This window comes from Homarus americanus, unplaced genomic scaffold, assembly GCF_018991925.1.
Source record: "Homarus americanus isolate GMGI-L3 unplaced genomic scaffold, GMGI_Hamer_2.0 scaffold24260, whole genome shotgun sequence".
Classification (NCBI taxonomy): domain Eukaryota; kingdom Metazoa; phylum Arthropoda; class Malacostraca; order Decapoda; family Nephropidae; genus Homarus; species Homarus americanus.
Window position 1 is genome coordinate 987,813 of NW_024721079.1, and position 22,003 is coordinate 1,009,815.

Here is a 22,003-nt window from a genome sequence, read left to right on the forward strand (position 1 = left end):
CAAACTTAATGCCAGCCCCGATAGGTAAAGACCATCCGTCAATCTATCACCTGCCATCCGTCACCCTCTACCAAGACTGAACCCAAACACCTCTGTCAGCCGCGCTACAAAGTGTAAATATAACGTAAAGAACAACCGCACTAAAGATGTATGTACAGTTTAAAATTGCCTCATTCTATTCCATTAGTGCCATAGAATACATCTTGGTGGACTTGATTGTTTTAAGACATAAGGGAATTACTATTGAATCCATAAATTCAAGATCACTGTTACATAAGGCTGTTGGTTTTTCCATTTCAGAATCAAAGTTGGGCGATTCTGTCTTGGTGGTCAGAAGTCGGAATTGAGGTTTACAATGTATACTTCAGTTAAACGACAAATGTATAATCAGTCACATATAAGATAGATACTCACACTCAGACAGACACAGCGAGAGTGATAAGACCTTTTTAACCCTGGACGAAGAGGTAAAAACAAATAAATCTTTTGTTTTAACTTTAAATGTCACTCATTGCAATTAACTTATTAGGTTAGAATTGTTATACGATCTACTCCTTCCCTGAAAATATTATTGTCATTACTCTGATAAAATTAATATATTTTTTTTCTGGTAACACGTCCAATATCACATTAATCTTTTGACACACACACACACACACACACACACACACTGTAATATTATTCCAATAAGAAGTGCACATCCAATAAATTTTCTCACTAAATTGTCAAAATGTTGATGTTTCGGAATATCTTGAAAGATGACATAAATTATAAGTTCATGTTTGTTATCCACATTAACCAAAAAAAGTGTTTAAAACGTAAAAAAAAATAAGCGAAAATTGTGTAGGTAATGTATGTGTTCGTTTAATGTATAATATCTTAAGCTGTAAAATACGCCGCACGGAGCCTTGGCTAAATATAAACATAATTGTCTCCCCAAGAGTAAAGGGAAGACGCTACCACTACCAGAGGGGCGAGTGGCACACCCTTCTGCTGTCTTGGTTCTTGTATGACTATTATACCTCTACAGAATCTCTTACATAACACTCTAAACTGATGATCCTGTTGATAACGATTAATTATTCTTGTCATTAACGGAATTATACATTAAATTTCGTGTTGTTTGGTCTGCCCTGGTGCTATGAACGGAAGAGGACCGTGTGTGTGTGTGTGTGTGTGTTTAGTTCCTGTTCCCTCTTCACTTATCTGGGCTGGTTTAATAGCAAAGTTAAATAAAGAAATAATAATAACTAGCATCAATTAATTATAAGAATACACAATCAAGCTAAATTAAATACAAGGGTACAGCAACCTACCATTCTAATAACAGACGTTCAACTGACTTTTTCATTTCAGGTGATTGTTGGTTTGTCTGCCTTCGTGAGGACTGCGGAGGGTCGATGCTACACAGAGCCACCATGTCTTAGCTCGACTGACGCGGACGATCTGGAGAGTGAATGTGGAGTCCACCAGCAAGGAGTGATCAAGCTCGCGGCTGTGATTCCTGATAGCTGAAAATATTGAGGAGAGTAATTCCGTCGGGTACCAAATCCTTGAATAATTATATAGTGTTACTAGGTTTGAAAATTACTCTTATCAAGATGATGAAGATAAAATTCTGGTATTGTATTGTAATAATTTAGTGAATATGAATTTGCTGGAAAAACTGTTCCTTCCAGTGATAGTTGATTTGTTTAGGGTTTAGGAGGTAAACATTAAGCTATAACTCTCTCTCTGACTCTGCTGGCGTGATCTTCATGAAACTATTACATTATTTTTATTATGTATTTAGAAGAAAAAATCCATTATGACATTTCACAAGATTATACCCATGATTATCTTGATAATTGTAAATATAAAAACTCAGAGTTAAGATTACATGTTATAACCAGACTGACATTCTTCAACAATCATCGAAGTAAAAAGTAGTGGGTAATATATAATAATTAATACAGACTACCTGACATAAAGACCAGATGTCCACGGTATAACTTAGGTGACAGTGATTTAACGACAGTATTCATCATCTTTCTCCACTTATTGATTCAAGTACATGTACGATGACCGTCCAGGTGGCGCTGTGCATGACGCTGATTTAGTGCGTAGTGACAGTGGCCATGTGATCAGTCAGGGAGGAACAACTTGGTCAACATGAGGTATCAAAAGATCCTGCTCTTCGTTTACTTAATGGAGTCTTATGTTGTATCTGGTAAGTCCTGGTCCATATTGATAGTGATGGTGTTAGTCAATAGCCTCCGTACGGCAATCCAGTAATGCTGGTGGCCGCTGCGACAATGTTCCCCAGCCGTGTTACCGCCGTCAGTGGTCTTGGTTGTGCCGAGGGGAACAAATGCCCGACATTCGTATAAGATACAACAACACTTTTGACGTTTCATCTGAGATAGATTAAGTTTGACAGTCGTTTCTGATTTCCCCTCACTCCATTACATGCCAAAAGATATGGGACCAAATTGAAACACTTATGATGATTTGTTTTTCAGTGACCAGTAAATTATACCTGAATATGCACTAGCAAACACACAGCCTCTTACTTTATGGTAAATATTTTCCTTTTGTAGCGACGCCTGGACACATGATTAGAACAGTGGTGGAGGCTCTGGGGGTACGCCAGGTGTTGCTTCTTATCCCCAGTGATCACCTGTTAACACCTGCCCTCCATCACACAGGTATACTAAAACAAATTAAGGTGTTTTTTTTTAATAAGAAGTGTTCCTTTCAATCGCTTAAACTGAAATTAATTAAGAACGTAAGAGTAATTTAATCAGGATTGTAAAAAGACTTATTATTGATCCCAAAAATGCTAAGTGAAATCAGAAAAAGTAAAATTTGAAGATAAGAAATGAATATATATTTTCCCTAAACGATCTCAAGATATTCTTATGCTATATCAGATTCGTAATGAAACAGCTCAAGAAATGATGATCCGTTCCCTGTGGACTCGTGGCATACTGACCAGTGTGTCCAGCCTCCCGACCTACCGCACCTGTAACTCAGCCCACGACACAAACAACTCCCGCTCCTTCTCCTCCTGGCTCACACCCCGAGACGGTAAACAAAATTTTCTTCCCATATTAAAAAATTCTCATCGAAATGTTTTTAATTATTTAAATTTCTTCATATATTTTTATTCTTTTCAGTTTCGATTATCGTCTGCTTCGTGTCGGTAACCTTTGACGTTTTATAAAATTTTGTTACTTTTCATTTTCGAAAAATTTTTGCACAATGAGTAGCTAGTCAGCGAAGAACTTAATTTCCTCTTCCAACTCAGGACACATGGTGGAGAACTCAACACGTCACCGCCCTGTTACTGCTGACGGGGGCGTTGAAGGTGTCTTGCTACAACGTAACAAGGTCACCGATGAGAGCATGACAGTGAAAATACCAGAGAAAATAGCTGAAGTTCTAGAGGCAATGGGGAGAGCTGCCGTCCTCCTGATGGGAGACGTGGCCTGGGTCACCCATGTGGCCATACTAGTGAGTGTTGATGTGGTAGTGTGGCCTGGGTTTAGCATGGCCCTTATGATCCAAGTTGACACAGTGACCAAGAATAGGGCCTGGGTCACTAATACCTGCTCTGATTTACCTGATTTAACTAACATTATTACTCACGAGATCGAATATTAGATTATATAGTAAATTGACTTAACTCCATCATCTTATTTTTCAGATGAACCAAAAAATGCTCCTTAGTCCAGTAAGTCTCTGTCACCCGTCTCGTCGATTGATTGATTGTAGTAATTACATCTTTAAATAATAACAGCTTATTCAAATGCAGTAATAATTAATTATTATATTTTATAATGAATGGAAAATTTTCATCAACATTGTCTGAAGGAAATTACCATTGTATAGTATTGTTGGTATTATATTTTAAATTCAACAGAACAATATACTTCTGTTACACCCTACGTCTGGCAGCATACCTGAAAAGTCATTGGTGCCACATTTACGTCTTGCTGCTAAACTTCTCGTGCTGGAGTGGCATCTTCCAGCACCATCTCTGGGAAAATCATCGGAGACTGACAGAGGCTCGTGCTTAGCCCCGGTAAAGCAAGCTCGTCTGCTGCCTGGCGGGACCTACACGCTTAAGGTGTGTGTGTGTGTGTGTGTGTGTGTGTGTGTGTGTGTGTGTGTGTGTGCAGCTAAGTTTTGAACTCCATTTTTTACCATTCCTTGTATATCTTCACTAGGTATCTATATGCTAAACTAATGTAAGCTTGTATTGATATTACTAAGAAAAAATATATATCGCTATCGAACACCATTTTCAACAGACGGCGGGTTGTTGGTACAGTAACAATCGCGGCCTGGTGCTTCATGATTCTCTCTTACTTGCCGTAGATACACTGCACGGCGCTGTCATTACGGTGGTCATCGTGAAGGTAAGCTCCTCCCCACCTGTTGACTCCATGCACCACCATCCTGTTAAGAGTCAAGAATGCCATTTATTTATTTATTTATTTAGAAAAGTGGTATAGATATTGGGCGTTAGGATTAATGAACATACGCCATTAAATCATAAAACAAATAATCTTATCCTTAAACATGATGTACAAGACTCATTAATGTGACCTGTTACTACACTTAGGTCAGGGTCAGGATGCTGGACAATACGTACCTGTCTAATTTATACTCCACCAACATGACCTGACCTGACCTGATTGGAGATGTCCTGTTTATAATCGTTCTCTGTCCTCATTTATTATTACAACTCTTGAGGACATGTGAGTTGTCATCGAAATTGTGCTGTGTTTCATCTCAGTTCATTTTAAATCTTTACAAAAATTCGATTCTGTTTTGATCTTAATTTTAATATTATTTTATCCAGGTTATCGGTTCCATGTCGTTATCATCTTCAACACATTAGGCATTTATCTCTTTTGATATTAATAAGTCATTCTCTTGGTACAGAACTTCATCGAGGCAGTACGTGTGGGGCCCCAGGGACAGTTTCTGGTGGGTTACCTCGGTAAAGTGGTCAATGCTCTGGCCACGAGTCTAGGTTTTCGTTTCATCATTATGGACGGTTCCAGCTTCGGCTCTAAGACCATCAATGGCTCATATGATGGCGTTGTTGGACACATTGAAAGAAAGGTAAGTTTATTCCTCTCAGGGACTGTGTTGTGTACCAGACTAGATGGTGCAGTAACTATTTTACTTTAAAAACGTGAAGGAATTTTGTGTATGTGACATAAAAATGGTAATTTGAGATTCTTATGCATTCAATACATGTAAATGAATAGCTCCCATGCATAACTTAAAGCAACAGTACAAATGAATAAAGAAACCAATTGATTTTTATGCAACAAAATTCAACCTAATTATCTACAAACAAAAACTACTGAATTTATTAGAATGAAAAAAAAATAAATTCGTTGGATGTTTTTGAACGAAATAAAGTTGTCTGAGGAAAATTATAGACAATAAGATGTTATAAAACTAATGTTAAACAATTGCAGCCGTATCATTAACAGTCTCACGCCTTCATAGTAAGAACACCTCAGAGATATTACCTGCACATAACCCGGTTTTAACACGTATTGTACATGAACGTAACATAAACACACACAGAAAATATTACTTGTCTTCCAGCAGTAATTCTTATTGCGTTATGATCGGGTTGATTAACAGGAGGGAGACTTAGGCCTCGCCTCGCTCAGCATCAACTACAACCGTTACCAGGCCATAGACTACACCTCGTGGCTGGAGTACCACCCAACGCTGTTCCTGACGAGGGGACCCAGGTACCTCAAGGATCCTCTGGGTGTGTTTAAGCTTTACACCTGGCAGGTAGGTTTCGTTCCTCGCCAGTTCCTTCATAACAATAACCTAACCATTTCATATACTCACAAATAGATTAATAATTCCCCAAATTATTGTCAACTTCTTCTAAATTTCACCATATGATTGTTATACCATATATAAATAAAATCAATGCAACATCTAATACCAATGAAAAAAATATGAAGTATTTTTATTCATTCGGTGAACCAACACTATAAAGGCACTTAACCTACAACACTTACTACGAACCTCTGTAATGCTGAGGAGATCCATCCTGTCTCTTATCGTCCAGGCCTGGAGTGCAATCGCAGCGTTCCTTATATTCTCAGCCTCGTTTTTGTGGCTCTTCTGGTCGTGTGGGCCCTCCAGTGGATACAGGTTATGCCCAAGTGTCTCACAAGGCCAAGGAGAGGAAACACTGTCCTCACAATATGAAAACAGACAACATATGGAAGATGAGACGGTATCCTTTTTCTCCGTGCTGACTACTATTCTGAAGGCTATCGTCTTCCAAGGTAAAGTACAGAGTTCCCAGGAAGGTAACTAACTCTCACAATACAAGTGTTTGGTGTCCGGCACACAGTAGTTACAGTTTAGTGGTGGCTGACCATCATCAACCATCGAATTACGTAGTTTGGTATCTTCTGGTCTACACACACACACACATGTATATATTATGTGGGTGGTTTATAAGCTTGTGAACAGTTTTTCATTATAAAATATGTCATCTATAAGATTCATATACAAACTGACATCAGAATTTTGTATGCAACATGATCAATTTGATTTTACATTTTACAACTAAAATATAGATTTAGCTTCTCAATATGTTGCAGATTAACTGACGGCCTCAATACTTATTCAACAAACCATTACTGACCTGACCTGACCTGACCTGACCCACTGGTTGTTGCAGGGTCGTGTCATCCGCCGCGGAGCTCAACTGGGCGGTTGGTGTATGTGTGTATGTGGATGGTGGTGATCATTGTGTTCGGGGTGTACAGCGGCAATCTTACGGCCTTCCTCTCCCTGCCTGTGTTGAGTATGCCGCCCACCACCATCCGTCAGCTCGTCATCAGGGACTGGACCATTAAGCTGGACAAAGCCTACGGGAGCCATGATCTCGTTAAGGCTCGTCATCAGGAGATTATTCACTGGACCATCTTCAACAGGAGCTGGACAAAGCCTCAACAACGGTAGTGGTCAGCATTACATGGATCTCGCCATTGAACTGTTAACAGTACCTATTATTAACATCATGCATATATTTTCCGAAGATCAGACTCATTTAAAACACATAAAAAATTATCAGAAAAAACATAATTTCAACGTAACGTAACCTAAACTAACCTAACTTAACCTAAACCCGATGTAAACTAACCCAAACAAACCTAACTTAGCCTAAACCTGACGTAAACTAACCTAAACCTAAATTCGCTGCATGACCGAAACGATAATAATACCCCAAACTGTACCAAGATCATCAAGACCAAAGCCACATAAGGAACGTCACCCTTTATCTGGTTATTATTGCTAAGGGGACGAAGACTGGGGACTACCAGACACTGTACAGGCGAGCCGAGGAACGGGGAACCATCCTGGAGAACGTAGGAGCCACCAGCACCAGTAAGACCAATCTTGATGAACTCCTGCAGATGGATATCGCCATTGTCAGTAAGTTGAATGTTGCTCGTCTACTATGGTGAATGTATAATGTTGCCCGTCTACAGTAGTGAATGTAGTAGAATGTATCAGTTTTATGAGAGAGAGAGAGAGAATCTTTGTCAAGTTATCCGTACTGTAACCTCTTCAGTGGGAGTAACTGGCGCGTACTACATGATGAACGTCAACCAGGGGCCAGACAAGAGGTGCATTCTCGCCTCCAGTCAAGAAGCCATGGCCAAGGAGTACGCCGCTCTCGCTGTCCCTAAAAGGTCACTCCTTAAACCGATATTTGACAACAAGTAAGTAATAAGTTTATATTATTTTCACCATCAACTCGCTCCCTTATTTACTCCACGTCATGCTGTTATATTCATCACCCTCACCGCTGCCTCGTCACCAATAGTAATCAAGTTATTTTATCAACTATGTCATTGTCTATTTTAGTTTCAACTGCATTATCGTCCTGTTAAAGAAAATTTCTACGGGTTTTTTAAGGAATTTTCTAAACTTACTTTTTCCTTACAGTACGTTGTATGATATTGATTCCACACTTCATTTTTTCCTGCTCCTGAACAATTGAGTGTTCATAATTTACTGATTTGCTTCTTAGCTACTCTACACTGCATCGAGACGTTAACACTAAGAGTTACTGTTGACATACATTGGTAGTTAGTTAGACAAAAATAGATACATAGTTAGACACATACAAGGGTATTTAGACACATACAAGGGTAGTTAGACACACACAAAGGTAGTTAGAAACATAGTGAAACACCAAGATTCTATTTATGCAATCCCTTGGGCATAAGAAGCAGCCTTGTCCGTTAGAGATTATTTGATTTATTGGCCAAAGCTATTAGTAAAACCAACTAGTAGATTTTCAGCGTTAACTATAGGTCGTTGATGCCTGACTTGGTGAAGATACTGTATTACGGTGGTCACTGGTAAGTGTCAGCAGCTTGAATTAACTTTCCACAGAAAACGATGCCGCTGTAACACTCAACTGGGGCTATTTTTATCCGTAGGTTGAGGTGGATGCGCCAAATGGGAGTCATTCACAAATATTACGAAGATTCATTTGGAGTGAAGTGTCATCGGGAAAAAACAACTTCCTCTGAACCTGCTGCCATGACTCTCAATCAGGTAAGTGGGACAAACTGGACGCCAAGTCTTAGGTTTCATCCAGGTTGGTGGGTCAATTTTGAGACATAAAGACACATTTAAGCTAGCATTAATTTGGGTCGTGGTAGACTGACTGTAGCTGTCAAGTACCAATATCCGTGAAGTTGGACTCTGTGTGTTACTGTATGAGATCGAGTCCCCACTGTGTTGATGGTGATGTATTTTCTCACAGCTTCTGGGTGTCTTCTATGTGTGGACTGGGGGCGTGGCCGTCTCCTGCTGCATATTCCTGTGTGAGCTGTGTTTTGGCGGGAAGATGAAAGGCACTAACTAGGATATCATCAAGCGTCACTGCACCACCCACTGACTTGACTCGCGCCTTTGAGGAATTAAAAACAAAAACACCTCCGTCTTTACTCCCTCTACAAACAAACAGACAACGACCCTATGAAATGCTGTGTTAATTCTACTAAGAGATAATAAATTACTGTTATCTATATCATAAACTATCTACCGTGTATCTACTGCAGTGATGATGAATTTATAATTACATTTTCATCAGTAATGTCAGCAAAAGAATTGTTTCAACTTGTATGTTCGCTGCACATTGTCTCTGAGTCCTGCATCATAATAATATCCAGTACATAAGCTCATAGTCTGTGCTACACTTCGAGAGATTCTTGTTCATATCTTAATGTTGTGTCTGGATGTTCACCTCTGATGTGTTCGTTGTTGTCTTGTTAACAGAACCAAGAGGATGTTTCTCCATTTAACGCCAGTATTCAGATTGGATTAAAGCTTAAGTGATGGAAAACTAATTTTATAGATTATGATTGAACATGAAATCGACATAAAACAATAGACAACTCTGGCTGCTGTAGACAATTGAAGGTTGTTTTACCAGGCCTTTAAGAATTTTTATTATTATTTACACGTTTCTGTCCCTAAAACTTCTGGAAAATATTTACACAGAGAGAAGTCACAATAGGAACAATGACAATACACGCATCAAGAATTAAATGTATGTAATAATTAATGAAAACTATTAAAATTATTTTGTGTTTTGTTCACCACTTAATTATTCTCACGGTATTAGGTCATTAAATAAACTCATAAATCCAAAGTTACGTTTCTCTGAACATATTCCTTGATGGTCAAGTCTTATATATATATATATATATATATATATATATATATATATATATATATATATATATATATATATATATATATATATATATATATATAATAATTTATTTCTTTTAATAAACACAATTTAATACAGAATATGTTCAGTTCTGTCATGTTCCAATATTATTCCTTTATCAATTATACCAGCATCTAGAACTAATGTGTTTTGATGTACAATTGCGACAGATATCCCCGGAACGCTTGGCAATGTCAGGCATGTAACCGTGAGATTACAGTTAGTGAACGCTGTAGAAAATATGAGTAATTATATATGTTAAAATATCAAACCATCATACACCTACATAATTCTCAAGTATATAATTATTACTACAAGGATATAGGAAATTATTCTACAAACTACATCTAATACTGTTTGTTATTTTGTTTGCTAAATTTGAGAACCAAGACTAGGACTAAAATATTTGTACAAGGTATCTACGAGTGTACCTGGACATTACATAGTGTCAGGGGCAACACACTGGCCAGATAAGAGAGACTGTTCCACTGGTTCAACACTATTTTCATCGTCTGCGTCATGTGGGGTATTTTCTCTTCGGGTTAATGGTTCATCCAGGTCTTCGTCGGGATTTTGAGCCATTTCGAGGTTCTCTGGGTCAGGGTCTCCGCTAATGGAGTTCTCCACGTCGTGAATACTTGGAGATGGTGAGTCGTCCTCCGCTTGAGGTCTCCGACGACGGAAGAACCCAACCTGTGAGGGAGTGGAGGATGAGAAGGAATGAGTGAGACAGGAGGGACAGTGACAGTAAATGAGAGACAGAGAGAGTAGCCAATTAAATGATGGACAGATAGACAGACAAAACACTAAGAAAGACAGAAGTAAACAGCCTCAGTTATGTTATTGTTTACAGTTACCTACATTAACGTAACTTTGTATCATTTTCACCTTAACCTAAGTCATTTTCACCCTAACTTTGTCTTTTTCACCCCGTTATTATAGCTTTATAACTCTCATTTCTTCTCTAACTTTTCTTCACATTCACCCTAAGTCCTTTTCACCAACTGCTACTTATTTTCATTGACTTAATATTCATTTTCATATACATTTACACTCAGCATTGCGTTATTTTTATCATCTTCATTCTGTTTCTCACCTTCAAGAGTATGATGACAATGATGATCATGATAGTGAGGCCCACAGCCACGCCCACGAAGTACACCCAGAAGGGGGCCTCCTTGGGTGGGGGAGCGGGAGGATGCCAGCCTTTCGGTACTACGTTCACCCACACACCTGCACTAATAATAATAATAATAATAATAATAATAATAATAATAATAATAATAATAATAATAATAATAATAATAATAATAATAATAATAAATAATAATAATAATAAATAATATCAATATCCCAAAGACGCTCCACAGTACTTACCTGGTAGTGTAGGTGGGAGGGGTAGTGACATTAGCCCAGGTGTGGAGAGTGACTGACGCGTTACCTCCATACCTGGCTGATAGTTAAATGATTAGTTGTGGTTGGTTAATAGTAGTGGTTGGTGTGGTAGATAATTAGGAATGGTATTAATCAGTAGAGACAGACAAAGACTTACCCACGAGTGAAGTAAGATTATAATCAGTTTGGAGGCTAATCTTTGGAGCTTCGTATAAGTGCCCCAGACCACACGACACACGGCCACACACGACCCCCGGCATACCACAGGTCACCTTCAGCGTCATATCGGTGGGCGGTGATCCTATTCCACCACCCACAGCAACGCCGCCCATAACCACCTCAGAGCTCTCCACACGACACAGATTGACTCCTGCTGCTGGGGTCACCTAGGATGATAATAGGATGGTGATTACTTTATATTTAGGATGATGTTATGGTAGGAACCCGTTAATTATCGTTTATGTAGGATATTATTGTAAATCTCGATAATTATGTAGGATCCTGTTATTGTAGGAATTTCATGAGTTCTTAATTATTGTAAATCAAATTAGTTTTCAAACATTCTAGATGAAGTTATTGTAATTTAAGGAAGAATTTTAGTAGATTAAGGAAGAGATTATCGTAAATTAAAAGTTATCGTGCATCAAAGAAGATTTTATCATACATCAAAGGAGAAGTTATCGTACGGTCAAAACACAAACATTGATCATTTGTATCATAACTTTACCAAAAAATTTTTGATGATCCCAAAGGTGATATTCGCTTCTTCTGATGGTGGAATGTAAGCCAGAGGTACCAGCATCTCCACAGTCACCTCTGTAACACTTGTCACCCCGTTGTTCTCTGCCTGTCAGTATGGTAGTGTGTTACATGAGTGACATAAAGGTGTGACAGTAAATGTGACAAGACAATAATGTTGTCTTGTTATGTTATAACAATATCAGTGTCAACAATAACATCATCATATGACCTGACCTGGGCCCGCAAATTAGGGTTTGACCTGACCTGGGCCCCCAAATTAGGGTTTGATCTGACCTGGGGCCCCAAGTTAGAATAAAACTTGCTATGGAACCCCAAGTTAGGATGTGACCTAACTCGGGACCCCAAGTTAGGCTGTGACCTCACCTAGGACCCCAAGTTAGCCTGTGACCTGACTTGGGAGAAAACATCAGCTGTGACCTGACCTGGAAGAAAACATCAACTGTGACGTGAGGGGCGGGGCTGGCCGGGTTGTAGTACAGGTACTCTACATCAGTGTACCTGTGAAGAAAGTCATAAGAGGTCAAGGTTTAAACATAAAATTTCTCTTAGATTTTCAATTTATGTACCACTACGAGTAACACATAAGAATAAACAATACAGAACTCTAATTCCCTGGTATCAAATCCTTAAAGCTAAAGAATCCTGGTATACAAACCCAGTGAGAGCAAGACGAACATCAGGCAGTAAGGTGAGGTGAGCTGTGGTGGTGAGAGAGTCGGCCCCTGATGCCCCGGCCGTCACCACCACCTCAACCTCCTCATCAACTCTATCCCCTCCAAGGCTACCATCCTCTTGTAACACCACCTCCACCACCTCCTACAATGATAATAACATGTTAACTGGCTACATCAACTAGACCTCACAGCAACTGGAATGAAGAGAAAGACTAGCTAGTGAGGCACAGGTATTTTAGTGTAATCACGGATGACAGACGTTACTAAATAATTATCTAAATGTTTACAAATCAGTGTAAAGTTTTATGTCTATAAGTTGAGGATATAAACAAGGAATGTGGATAATTCTACATGTTGCCACAGCACTTTCTACATGGAGAGAGGAACTACTAGGCGAGGATATATAAACCTCATGTCTTAACATTCCCTGTCACTTTCTACACTTTGTTTACTGAGTATATCAGTACAGTGTATTAAGAACTATGTGTAGTTATTAACACATTCCTCCTGTCACATTTTACACTTGTCTTACAGAATTAGTATTTTCCCACTTTCTCTGACGTTCCTGTATCCCCCCCTCCCTCAACAAGAGAGCGGAAACGGACTAAAGATAACAACTGATAAAAACATCCTGCCACAACACATTACACTTCACAATAAAGACTTAAAAATAATCTCTTCTAAAATATATTGATAGACTTGAATGTCATGATTTTGCGATTCAGTTCGGGTGATTCCTCTCACCTCTCCCGGGTATAGCGGACTGGTGAGTGTACAGGCCAGCAGATGGGGTGTAGTGATGGTGCAGGTGTAAGGAAGGTTCTTGGGGGATAACCCAGGCGGAAGAACGACCTGTAGCCACCCTAGGTAAGCCGGTTCCTTCGTCACTTTCACGTGGATGAGAAGTGTGAGTGGCAGGTCGCTTCCAATAATGTATTTTCCTTTGTTTCTGCAGGTGGGTAAGAGTTTGTTTACTTAATCAGTATTGTTACCTGGTATATACAGTATATTCATTATACCTTACACCTTAATTATCATTGTTACTACACCTGGTTTAAAATACAAGTACCTTAATTATTACTGTCATTTGGTTTATGCCTTAATTAAAACTATGTTATGGTGATAAATAATTAACACAATTAGTTACTTTTTATACTGCTATTAGGAAACCCAGTTAGTCATTGGTTAATAGGTATACTAGCACATTTAATTACTTTCTAATATTTATGCTAACAGCCACCAACAGTTTAAAACAGTCACATAAATCACAAGAGCAACATCTTACAGTCCAGAGGTCCAGTCAGCTTGTAGTGCCAAGGTAGGAGAGCAGATGCCGTCAGTGCCACACCCCAGGGCGAGTGGTACTGATAGTTTGGCACTCGTAGATGAACCTGGTGCCAACACTGCACACTTCTGGCACCATCTAGTGTCTAAAAAATATATAATAATTAACTAATACTATGAAAGTCTTGGAATATCATAACAGTTAGCATTTTACTTCTATTTCCCATATGTGCTACAACACACTGACTATTAAGCCGTGGTACACAAGGAGGCAGTGTGGCCGGTACTGCAATCGACCGCCTTCACATCCCCAATTTTAAAGTTAGGTACCCATTCACAGCTGGGACGACTGGGGGGGGGGTGTACATGTTATATAATGTAAATATGACCTGATCTTACCTGGGTCAAAGTCGGCAGAGTTAAAGTGGAAGGTGATGGCCACAGATTGATCAATTCCCTTCTGTTTTTCCTGCGGGGTGATAGGTAGGTCATGTTAGGTCATATGTTTTCAATAGGTAGGTCAGGTGATATATTGTTAGTAGATTAAGTCTCTCTCTCTCTCTCTCTCCTTACCTTCAGTTTTATGGGAAAAGCACTACACGTGTCAGCATCCTTCCTCAGAGTGATTTCTGACGTGACCTGACTCGTTCCAGAGATCAAGAAGATTGCTTGATGGCTCATCTGACCCTCGTCAATACCTCCATCTACCTTCATCGCTGTGTGGGGGAAAAGAAGGTTAGTGATTTAGAGAAACTTGTAATTTATTTATGCCAGATAATCTTTACTACAAAAGGCAGTTACAAATTCATTTTTGGGATTAAGAATTGGCAAGATGCTGGTTTTGGAGTGTGTGTGTGTGTTCAGGAGTTCATAACTGACAATCATTCTTTTTGGGCCCATAGACGGAGTGTAAACGCCTTCTTTACACACACACACACACACACACACACATCTAACCAGCGTCTTGCCAATTCTGAACCCCAGAAATGATCCTGTAATTGCAGTGTTTTTGTAGTAAAAAGAGGCTAAATATTAATAAATAATGTGTCTACAGCTATATTATTTAATAGTAAATTACCTCTCACCCATAAACTCATCCTTATTGTCAACTGTACATTAGAACCTGTAAATAACCAACACAATCTAGTAAGAGCTGCACAGAATCACCAATAAACATTCAACATATACTTGTTAGCTGTACAGTCGGGGACAAAAGTTCGCTCCCTGTGGTGAAAATGAGTCACCGGAACGAGTCTCTGAACTGACTTAACCTGACTGTTTCATCTCATTTGGAGTCGATGTTGAGCTTTCATTTTAGGAGGGAGCAAATTTTGGACCCCGACTGTAGTACATTAGCAACAAAACAGTAAGCAGTAAACACATACTTGTCGTCAGCTGTACATTAGCACCAGTAAACAGTAAACAGAGTGTCACGGTGAAGGTTGATCCTGGTTCGGTCACCACGCTTGTGTCACTTGTCACGCGGGCTGTTACATGAACCACGCTTCGTGACCGGAGCACCACCGCGCCTCCACGCCCTGCATAAGCCCCCACACCCACATCTGGAAGTGGAACGATTAGACTGTACGTAGCGTAATGTGACAGAGGTACAGCAGGTGTTTTCTGAGGATGACTGAATGAATAAATTAAGAATGAGTGTTTATTTATTATTGATTTCAACCTCCTTGTGCTAAGTTGGAAAGGGTTCGACAAGGTGAAAATCTCTCTCTCTCTCTCTCTGTCTTACCCAGATAGCCATTATGGTCTACATCCACGCCCCTTGAGAAGGCAACACCGAACCCCTGTAGACTGTGGTGGATGTCCCTGGCAAAGATCTTCTGGGAGGGCTTCGTCACGAGGCCTTGAGGACCTCCTCGGAAGACGTACACAGCTCCTCGACCTCCATCTTCAAAGGGAGCTCCCACAGCAACATCTGCCAGGTGAGTGACAGTCTTAGAGTCAGGGAGGTTAACACGGGTGTCAGGACGTCCTCTGCTATATAAACCAATAAGGTTCTCACTAATTCCATCGATGGTGGCAGACGACATGAACCAACCTTTACCTACTGTACCTAACCTAACTTTCTCACAATATTTTGTAGTTATTTTCGTTAAGCTTAATTAAGTTACGTCAGGATTATCTTCGGTTGGTCACTGTCTTCTGTCCTCAAACACCGGCCAAGAATTAAGACCCGGAACTTACATCGTTGAAAAAGAATGAACAAACTGACATTCTTGATCTTACCTTGGAATCCATCTTGATCCAAGTCACCAATGACGGAAATAGCGGAACCGAACCTCGCTCCTGGTGATAAAGGTTCCCCCAGTAGTGTAGCCACAATTTGGAGGTTGCTGGAGCCTCTACGTCCATACACCACAACTTCACCAGCTTCCGGCACCTCTAAATTACCTTCTGCAACATAAAAATCACATTAACTTAGTCAGTGACATTTTTAGTATAGTTATCACTCCAATTATTTAGCCGTTTTTTGTATTTATTGACTTAACAGAAAATGTTGCCGCTTAGTAATAACTTTATATGAGAAACTTAAGTGTTTTTCTCTAAGGCTAATTAGAAATTAGAACTTACACATAATTTGAAATAAAAAATAGCATTGTTTATTAAATTGAACTAGAAAATAGCGATTATTTACTTGAACTAGAGTCGACCCTAAGAATTGAAGTTAAATTGACAAGTTCAGGAAATAAAATGATAACACACCTGACGTAATCATCCTGGGAACGTATAAAGGCGCACCAACAAAGAGTTCACTCCAACCATCACCCGTCACGTCCCCAGCTGCTACCGTCATCCCGTAGCCTCCCCCTAGCTGCTGCCCGGCGCCCACCCACTCCATATTCACAAAGCCGTTTAACGTCTTGAAGATGTATACCTTTAAATGTGTTTGTGTTAGTGGTTCAGCGATAACGTGCATAACTCTCACCAATATGTCAAGGGTTAGAGCCTTGGCCCGCACACACGTGAGAAGGGTATTATCCAGTGTGACCCTCACTACCAAACACCACAGGTTTCCCGGTACCCGGTTTCCTCCTGTACTAATACTGGGGAGATCTGATTGAGGAGTACCAGCATTTCAAGGTGCACTACTCAGTCGAGTGTCCTTACCTGGAGCTGGCGGACACTCGCCCCACAAGGGGTCGCAGCTCTAGGTTAAAGAAGCCGCAGGTCCGGATAACTGTGAGGGGTAAAATTTTCGGAGTGAGAGTTGTGAACTCTTGGAACAATCTACCAGAAAGTGTTGTGGCGGCACTGAGAGTGAGCTCTTTCAAGACAAGACTTGACCAACACTGGAGCAGGTTCAGATACATTCAGGAGCCGGTGCATGCCCAGTACTTGCCAACAGTGCGTAACAGAGACGTGACCGACCGCCCAAGCGGCTAACGAACCGATCAGTGGTGAAGAGGATAAAAGTAAAAGTAAAAAAGATAGACAACCCAAACGGCTAGTAAGCTCATAAGTGGCGAATATGATAAATAAAAATTATATATTGGTGAGAGTTGTTTTGTTGCACCATCTTGGGGGAGCCATGGTGATGTTAAATGATTAATGACTGTCTTTAACACGAACCAAGCATCTCTAAACCAAACCTAACCTCGCCTAGCCAAATCTAACCTACAGATTTATCCTAAACCTAACCAAACCAACCCAACTAAATACTAGTTATGTAGTGTTGAGTGGTTTCTGGGGGAGAACCTGCTGGTGTGTGTGTGTGTGTGTGTGTGTGTGTGTGTGTGTGTGTGTGTGTGTGTGTGTAAGTAGTAATTAAACAGTGACAGGTATACACAGGTGAGAACTCCATAAAGTTTAACCTAACAGCAGTATTGTTATTAAAAATAAAAATAAACTATAAGAATTATATCAGGTATTAAAAATGTATATGCATCAGTAGTCAAAAAAATTAAAAAGAACGTCGATTTATTTTTTACAAGAGTAGCAAAGTTAGATATATATTTAACACCAGTAATATAAAGTAAATTCTGTTTCTACTTGAGTAACACAGATGCGAATTCCACTTACCCTGCCAGTGTGGTCGGTCCTGGGCGCCCCTGCCACTGTGGAATCTTTATCTCCCCAAAACCTGCCTGACGTCACACTATACCCTGTCGATGAATCAGCAAGTATTAGACTCTAAACTACAACAGATATATGAGTATAATACTGTATAGTAAGAGAAAATAACAGAAAATTATATAAATACATTTTAAATTATTAGAAATGACAGAATTTTCATTTAAGACGCCTGACACAACTATGTACTGTAGTAGGTCTTACCAAAATAGTCAGACCAGCTGGCTTGTGGTGGAGGAGGGAAGACGGCGGTGGTGGTGTCAACTGGACCTTCTCCAGGCCGGTTGTATCTGGTTTCCACAATATCATCCCAGTCATATTTGTTAATGATCGCTACAGTACCTGGAGTATGGGATCTATTATATTGATGACTCGTTATTACCTTGACCCGGATCTAACCTGACCTAACTTAACTTAACCAAACCTGACCTAACCTAATCTGACATGACCCAAATTGACCTAACCAAACCGAACTTAACCAAACCTGACCTAATCTAACTTGACTTAACCCAACCTAACCTAATCTGATATAATCTATCTTAACCTGACCCAATCTGACCTGACCTAACTTTATCTAACCTGACCTAACCAAACCTTACTAAGAGGTCAAGTAACATACCTGTCCATTGTTTTACTCCCGGTGCTCCCATGACTAGTCCCAGACCGTCCTGTGAAAAGAAAATAAGATCATAAAGCTTTAAGAGTTGTGGCGTGTGTTCAAAACCATCATGATCCACACTAACACACACCACCAGTATGTTAATTCGCAATAAAACTCAATATTATAGCACATCAGTTGAAACTATATACAGGAAGTGTTAATATATGGTCCCATGGTGTAATGGTTAGCACTTTGGACTCTGAATCCAACAATCCGAGTTCGAGTCTCGGTGGGACCTTAACTTATATTTATAGCACTCCGTCTCGCTCTTGGCGGGAGAAGATCGATCTGATGGGTAAAATTCTTACTGGAGCGAATGTTTATTTGGTAACGACAATATATTGCATTACTATATCCGAACGGCATGTAAGCTTAGAAGTGGTTAAACAATATAAATAAATAACAAATACTACAGTAGTACTAATAAATCACTGCGCTAAGTCTGCTCACACTCGTAACTCGCATTAAAAGACAACTCGAAAAATAACTCACTCTGTATATGTGGGCAGACAATCCTACTTGTCCCAGCTGGTAATAGTAGACGTATATGTTGTTCTCAGGATCCAATACTCTCTGTTTACCTGTAACAGATTAATACAGTGTTAAGTGTGTGTGTGTGTGTGTGTGTGTCAGTGTGCGTATAACCACATGATAAACTTCTTCACACACACACAAAATAATAAATAATAAATGGGTTCGACGAAGAATATTCCAGAAGTGTTTATATCCAATAATGAACATAAATAACATTAGTAAATAAAGGAGAGTGTTATTAACTCACCTAAGTTCAGGAGAGCCAAGTGTTTATTCCAGGAGTGAGAGTTGAAGCCTGTATCAAGCAGGTCCTTCACGGCAGCCCAGTAACAGGCGCCGTTCATGTAGTAATCGTCCTTAGGATTTATCTGGTTCTTCCACCTCGGGCTACAAGTCTGGTGAAGTTAGTTTGGTTAAGTTTAAGTAAAGGTTAGTTTAAGGTAAAATAGATTTGGTTAAGTTAGGTTATAGGTTACTTTAAGATGAATTTGAATTGCTTAGGTTAAATAAGGTAAAATTGGTTAACTTCAGGTAAGTTATGGTGTTTGAAATTAGTACATCAGCCTAAGCTGTGTACTCTAGTAACGTGGGCCGGGGAAGATCAGGTCAAGCACTTACTACTATGAGTGGATCAACATCTCCTTGTAACAGGTCAAGCGCTCCCCCCAGCCAACCATAGTTCTTCCTATCCATGTAGATAGCACTACCCATCGAATTATATTGTTCGTTACCTGTAAAGATCATAGGGTAGTTTAGTTATTGTAACGACTGAAGAGCAGCTATCAGTTCAATTATTACCTATTTCAACTTAACCTGGACACTAATAAGGCTACTACTACTACTGTACTACTAATTCTACTACAACCTATACTACTAATTTTACTACTACTACAATTCTACTACTAATAATAATTTTACTACTCCTAATAATAATATTTCTACTACTACTACTTCTACTACTAGGATACTTTACCTGTCGGGTCAACAAGTATCTGGTGACACTCAGGGCTGCTAATTTGCGACAAGGAGCAGGCGTACAGGGCGCCAGGTTCAGGGATCTCATCAGGGCTCCACGACCATATTGTGTTGTTGGCCCTTGGCGCCCCCACTATGGCCCTATCAACACCAACATAACAATTATGGTAGTAGGGAGTCAAATTTCACGCCATAGTGGTATTATGACTGTACTGACACACATACACACACTCATATTATAGTAATGATTAAAAAATGTCGACTTAATAACACTAGAATATATCGGAGATTAAACACGAGAGAGAGAGAGAGACTCACCAAGCTTGTATACCATCACAGTAAAGGGCAACAGTGTAGCCGAAGTAGGATTCTCGTCCTTGGTAACTTGACTGAGGTTCCTGTAGGAGGTAGCTGGCCCTCGGGTCAAGGTTGAAGGCAAAAGAGGGCATGGACTGACAACTTAAAAAACCCACCACCACGCCCAGCATAACCAAAGATTTCACCACACCCATAATTTGAAACAACTTAAATTTCGTATATTCTATCGGTTTGTTTCAGTACTTATGAAACATGTAAGTCTTGGTTAGATCTATTGCCAGCTTGTTTACACACTTTATACCATTTAAGTGTTGGTATTTTCTACTACCAACTTGTTTGAACACTTATATACCAAGTAAGTGTTGGTGGACGAGGCACACAGAGGAGAGGCAGCAATATAGAACAGCACTGAGTCCGGGAAGCTGATAATATGACCACGAATCAGTTAACACACATGTGGGTAGGTGACCGAGTTGCCACAGTAAATGACATATCTGTCTCTTATCTCAAGTTATACTCCTAAGGTTATCTTTGATGGACACTCACACCCGCACTTCATACTCAACAAATACAGTACCATAGTTTTTATCTCAAGTGAAGTGATATATTTATTGTCTTTCATTCTTTTCCTCACTCCGTTTATCTATCTACCGCTGAGTAAAATGAACCGACTTAAGCTGAGAAGTGATTTTGTTCTCAAGAGGTTAAAGAAGTCACTAAGGTTTGGGGTCGAAAAGTTACGCTAGTTTTATCATTTTCTTTACTGTAAATACTGTACAATAATACGGTATATGTCTTGAAGCTTTAAGTCATCATAATCTGTGGGTTAAGTCTTCGTACTCAAAGGATAAGTCATCATACTCAAGGGTTCACATTCTATAGATAACCGGAAGTGTCACAATACTGAAGCTCACAGGAAACAATATAATATATGAGCTTGGTGATATCATTTCCTCTTTTGAGTCATAGTGGCTATCTACCTCCCACCATGATAGCCTTTGTTATCTTCTACCTCATAGGAAATGATAACTCAGACTATCTATCACTGCTTTTCTTTATTAATTTGTATCTCTCTCTCTACATCCTCCCTACCATCTCCCTCTCACTCTTCCACCCACTCTACCTTTTCCTTCTAACTCCTCCACTCATCCTACCCTCTCCCAGGTGTAGACGAAATGATTACATAGGTTTTAAGAAAGGAATGTGAAAGACTAATTAGATGTCTGACAGATTACTAGAATGAATACAAATTTTATGTTAAATTTCACGTAGGACACTAATTCCTTGTCTCTCTCGTGTCACTACATAGTTTCGTGTTACATAATACATTAATAAATATCTAAAACAATAAAAAAAGTTAACATATTTTACAATTTGTTTTAATTATATACGTAACATCACATAAAACAACATTGTTCAGTAATAACTGAATAGAATACAGTACTAGTACATTCCTGATATAAAGTATAGGCTTACAGTACTTAAAATAGCAACAGGCTATAAGCATATACA

The 22,003-nt window shown here is 39.5% G+C and overlaps 2 protein-coding genes and 1 non-coding gene across 4 annotated transcripts; 2 read left to right on the forward strand and 1 right to left on the reverse strand.

Moving 5' to 3' along the window:
* Window positions 1-1,977: 1,977 nt before the first annotated feature.
* LOC121861327 (ionotropic receptor 25a-like) lies at window positions 1,978-9,715 on the forward strand. The gene is made up of 15 exons (XM_042358975.1): window positions 1,978-2,209; window positions 2,580-2,687; window positions 2,929-3,069; window positions 3,290-3,495; window positions 3,689-3,715; window positions 3,905-4,111; window positions 4,296-4,403; window positions 4,933-5,115; window positions 5,653-5,811; window positions 6,098-6,320; window positions 6,722-6,936; window positions 7,344-7,479; window positions 7,619-7,769; window positions 8,496-8,613; window positions 8,825-9,715. Exons 1-15 carry the CDS (start codon window positions 2,152-2,154, stop codon window positions 8,924-8,926), a joined length of 2,142 nt encoding a protein of 713 aa, XP_042214909.1. The 5' UTR covers window positions 1,978-2,151; the 3' UTR covers window positions 8,927-9,715.
* Window positions 9,716-9,838: 123 nt separating this feature from the next.
* On the reverse strand, window positions 9,839-21,944 carry LOC121861403 (integrin alpha-PS3-like). Of its 2 annotated transcripts, XM_042359084.1 has the most exons (23): window positions 20,492-21,944; window positions 20,172-20,314; window positions 19,817-19,929; window positions 19,446-19,593; window positions 19,157-19,245; window positions 18,623-18,671; window positions 18,208-18,345; window positions 17,953-18,035; window positions 16,636-16,807; window positions 16,159-16,326; window positions 15,662-15,847; window positions 15,300-15,476; window positions 14,488-14,630; window positions 14,314-14,383; window positions 13,916-14,060; window positions 13,375-13,579; window positions 12,612-12,772; window positions 12,379-12,454; window positions 11,922-12,041; window positions 11,352-11,580; window positions 11,177-11,252; window positions 10,896-11,037; window positions 9,839-10,492 (listed from the first exon to the last, which is right to left on the reverse strand). In XM_042359084.1, the coding sequence occupies exons 1-23, from the start codon at window positions 20,683-20,685 to the stop codon at window positions 10,238-10,240; spliced, it is 3,282 nt and encodes a 1,093-aa protein (XP_042215018.1). In that variant the 5' UTR covers window positions 20,686-21,944; the 3' UTR covers window positions 9,839-10,237. The 2 variants fall into 2 exon arrangements, with proteins under 2 accessions (XP_042215018.1, XP_042215019.1); XM_042359085.1 differs by lacking the exon at window positions 9,839-10,492 and having other exon boundaries at window positions 10,922-11,037; window positions 11,177-11,248.
* Trnaq-cug lies at window positions 18,831-18,902 on the forward strand. The gene has a single exon. It is a non-coding gene; the product is annotated as a tRNA-Gln (tRNA).
* Window positions 21,945-22,003: the final 59 nt, after the last annotated feature.

Coding starts and splice junctions, on each gene's coding strand:
- LOC121861327 (XM_042358975.1), top strand. CDS start 2,152: ATGAGGTATCAAAAGATCCTGCTCTTCGTTTACTTAATGGAGTCTTAT. Junction 2,688..2,928: donor ACCTGCCCTCCATCACACAG/GTATACTAAAAC, acceptor GTAATGAAACAG/CTCAAGAAATGATGATCCGT. Junction 8,614..8,824: donor CTGCCATGACTCTCAATCAG/GTAAGTGGGACA, acceptor ATTTTCTCACAG/CTTCTGGGTGTCTTCTATGT.
- LOC121861403 (XM_042359084.1), bottom strand. CDS start 20,685: ATGGGTGTGGTGAAATCTTTGGTTATGCTGGGCGTGGTGGTGGGTTTT. Junction 18,672..19,156: donor TGTCTGCCCACATATACAGA/GTGAGTTATTTT, acceptor TTCTTTTCACAG/GACGGTCTGGGACTAGTCAT. Junction 14,061..14,313: donor CTCTGCCGACTTTGACCCAG/GTAAGATCAGGT, acceptor TATATTTTTTAG/ACACTAGATGGTGCCAGAAG.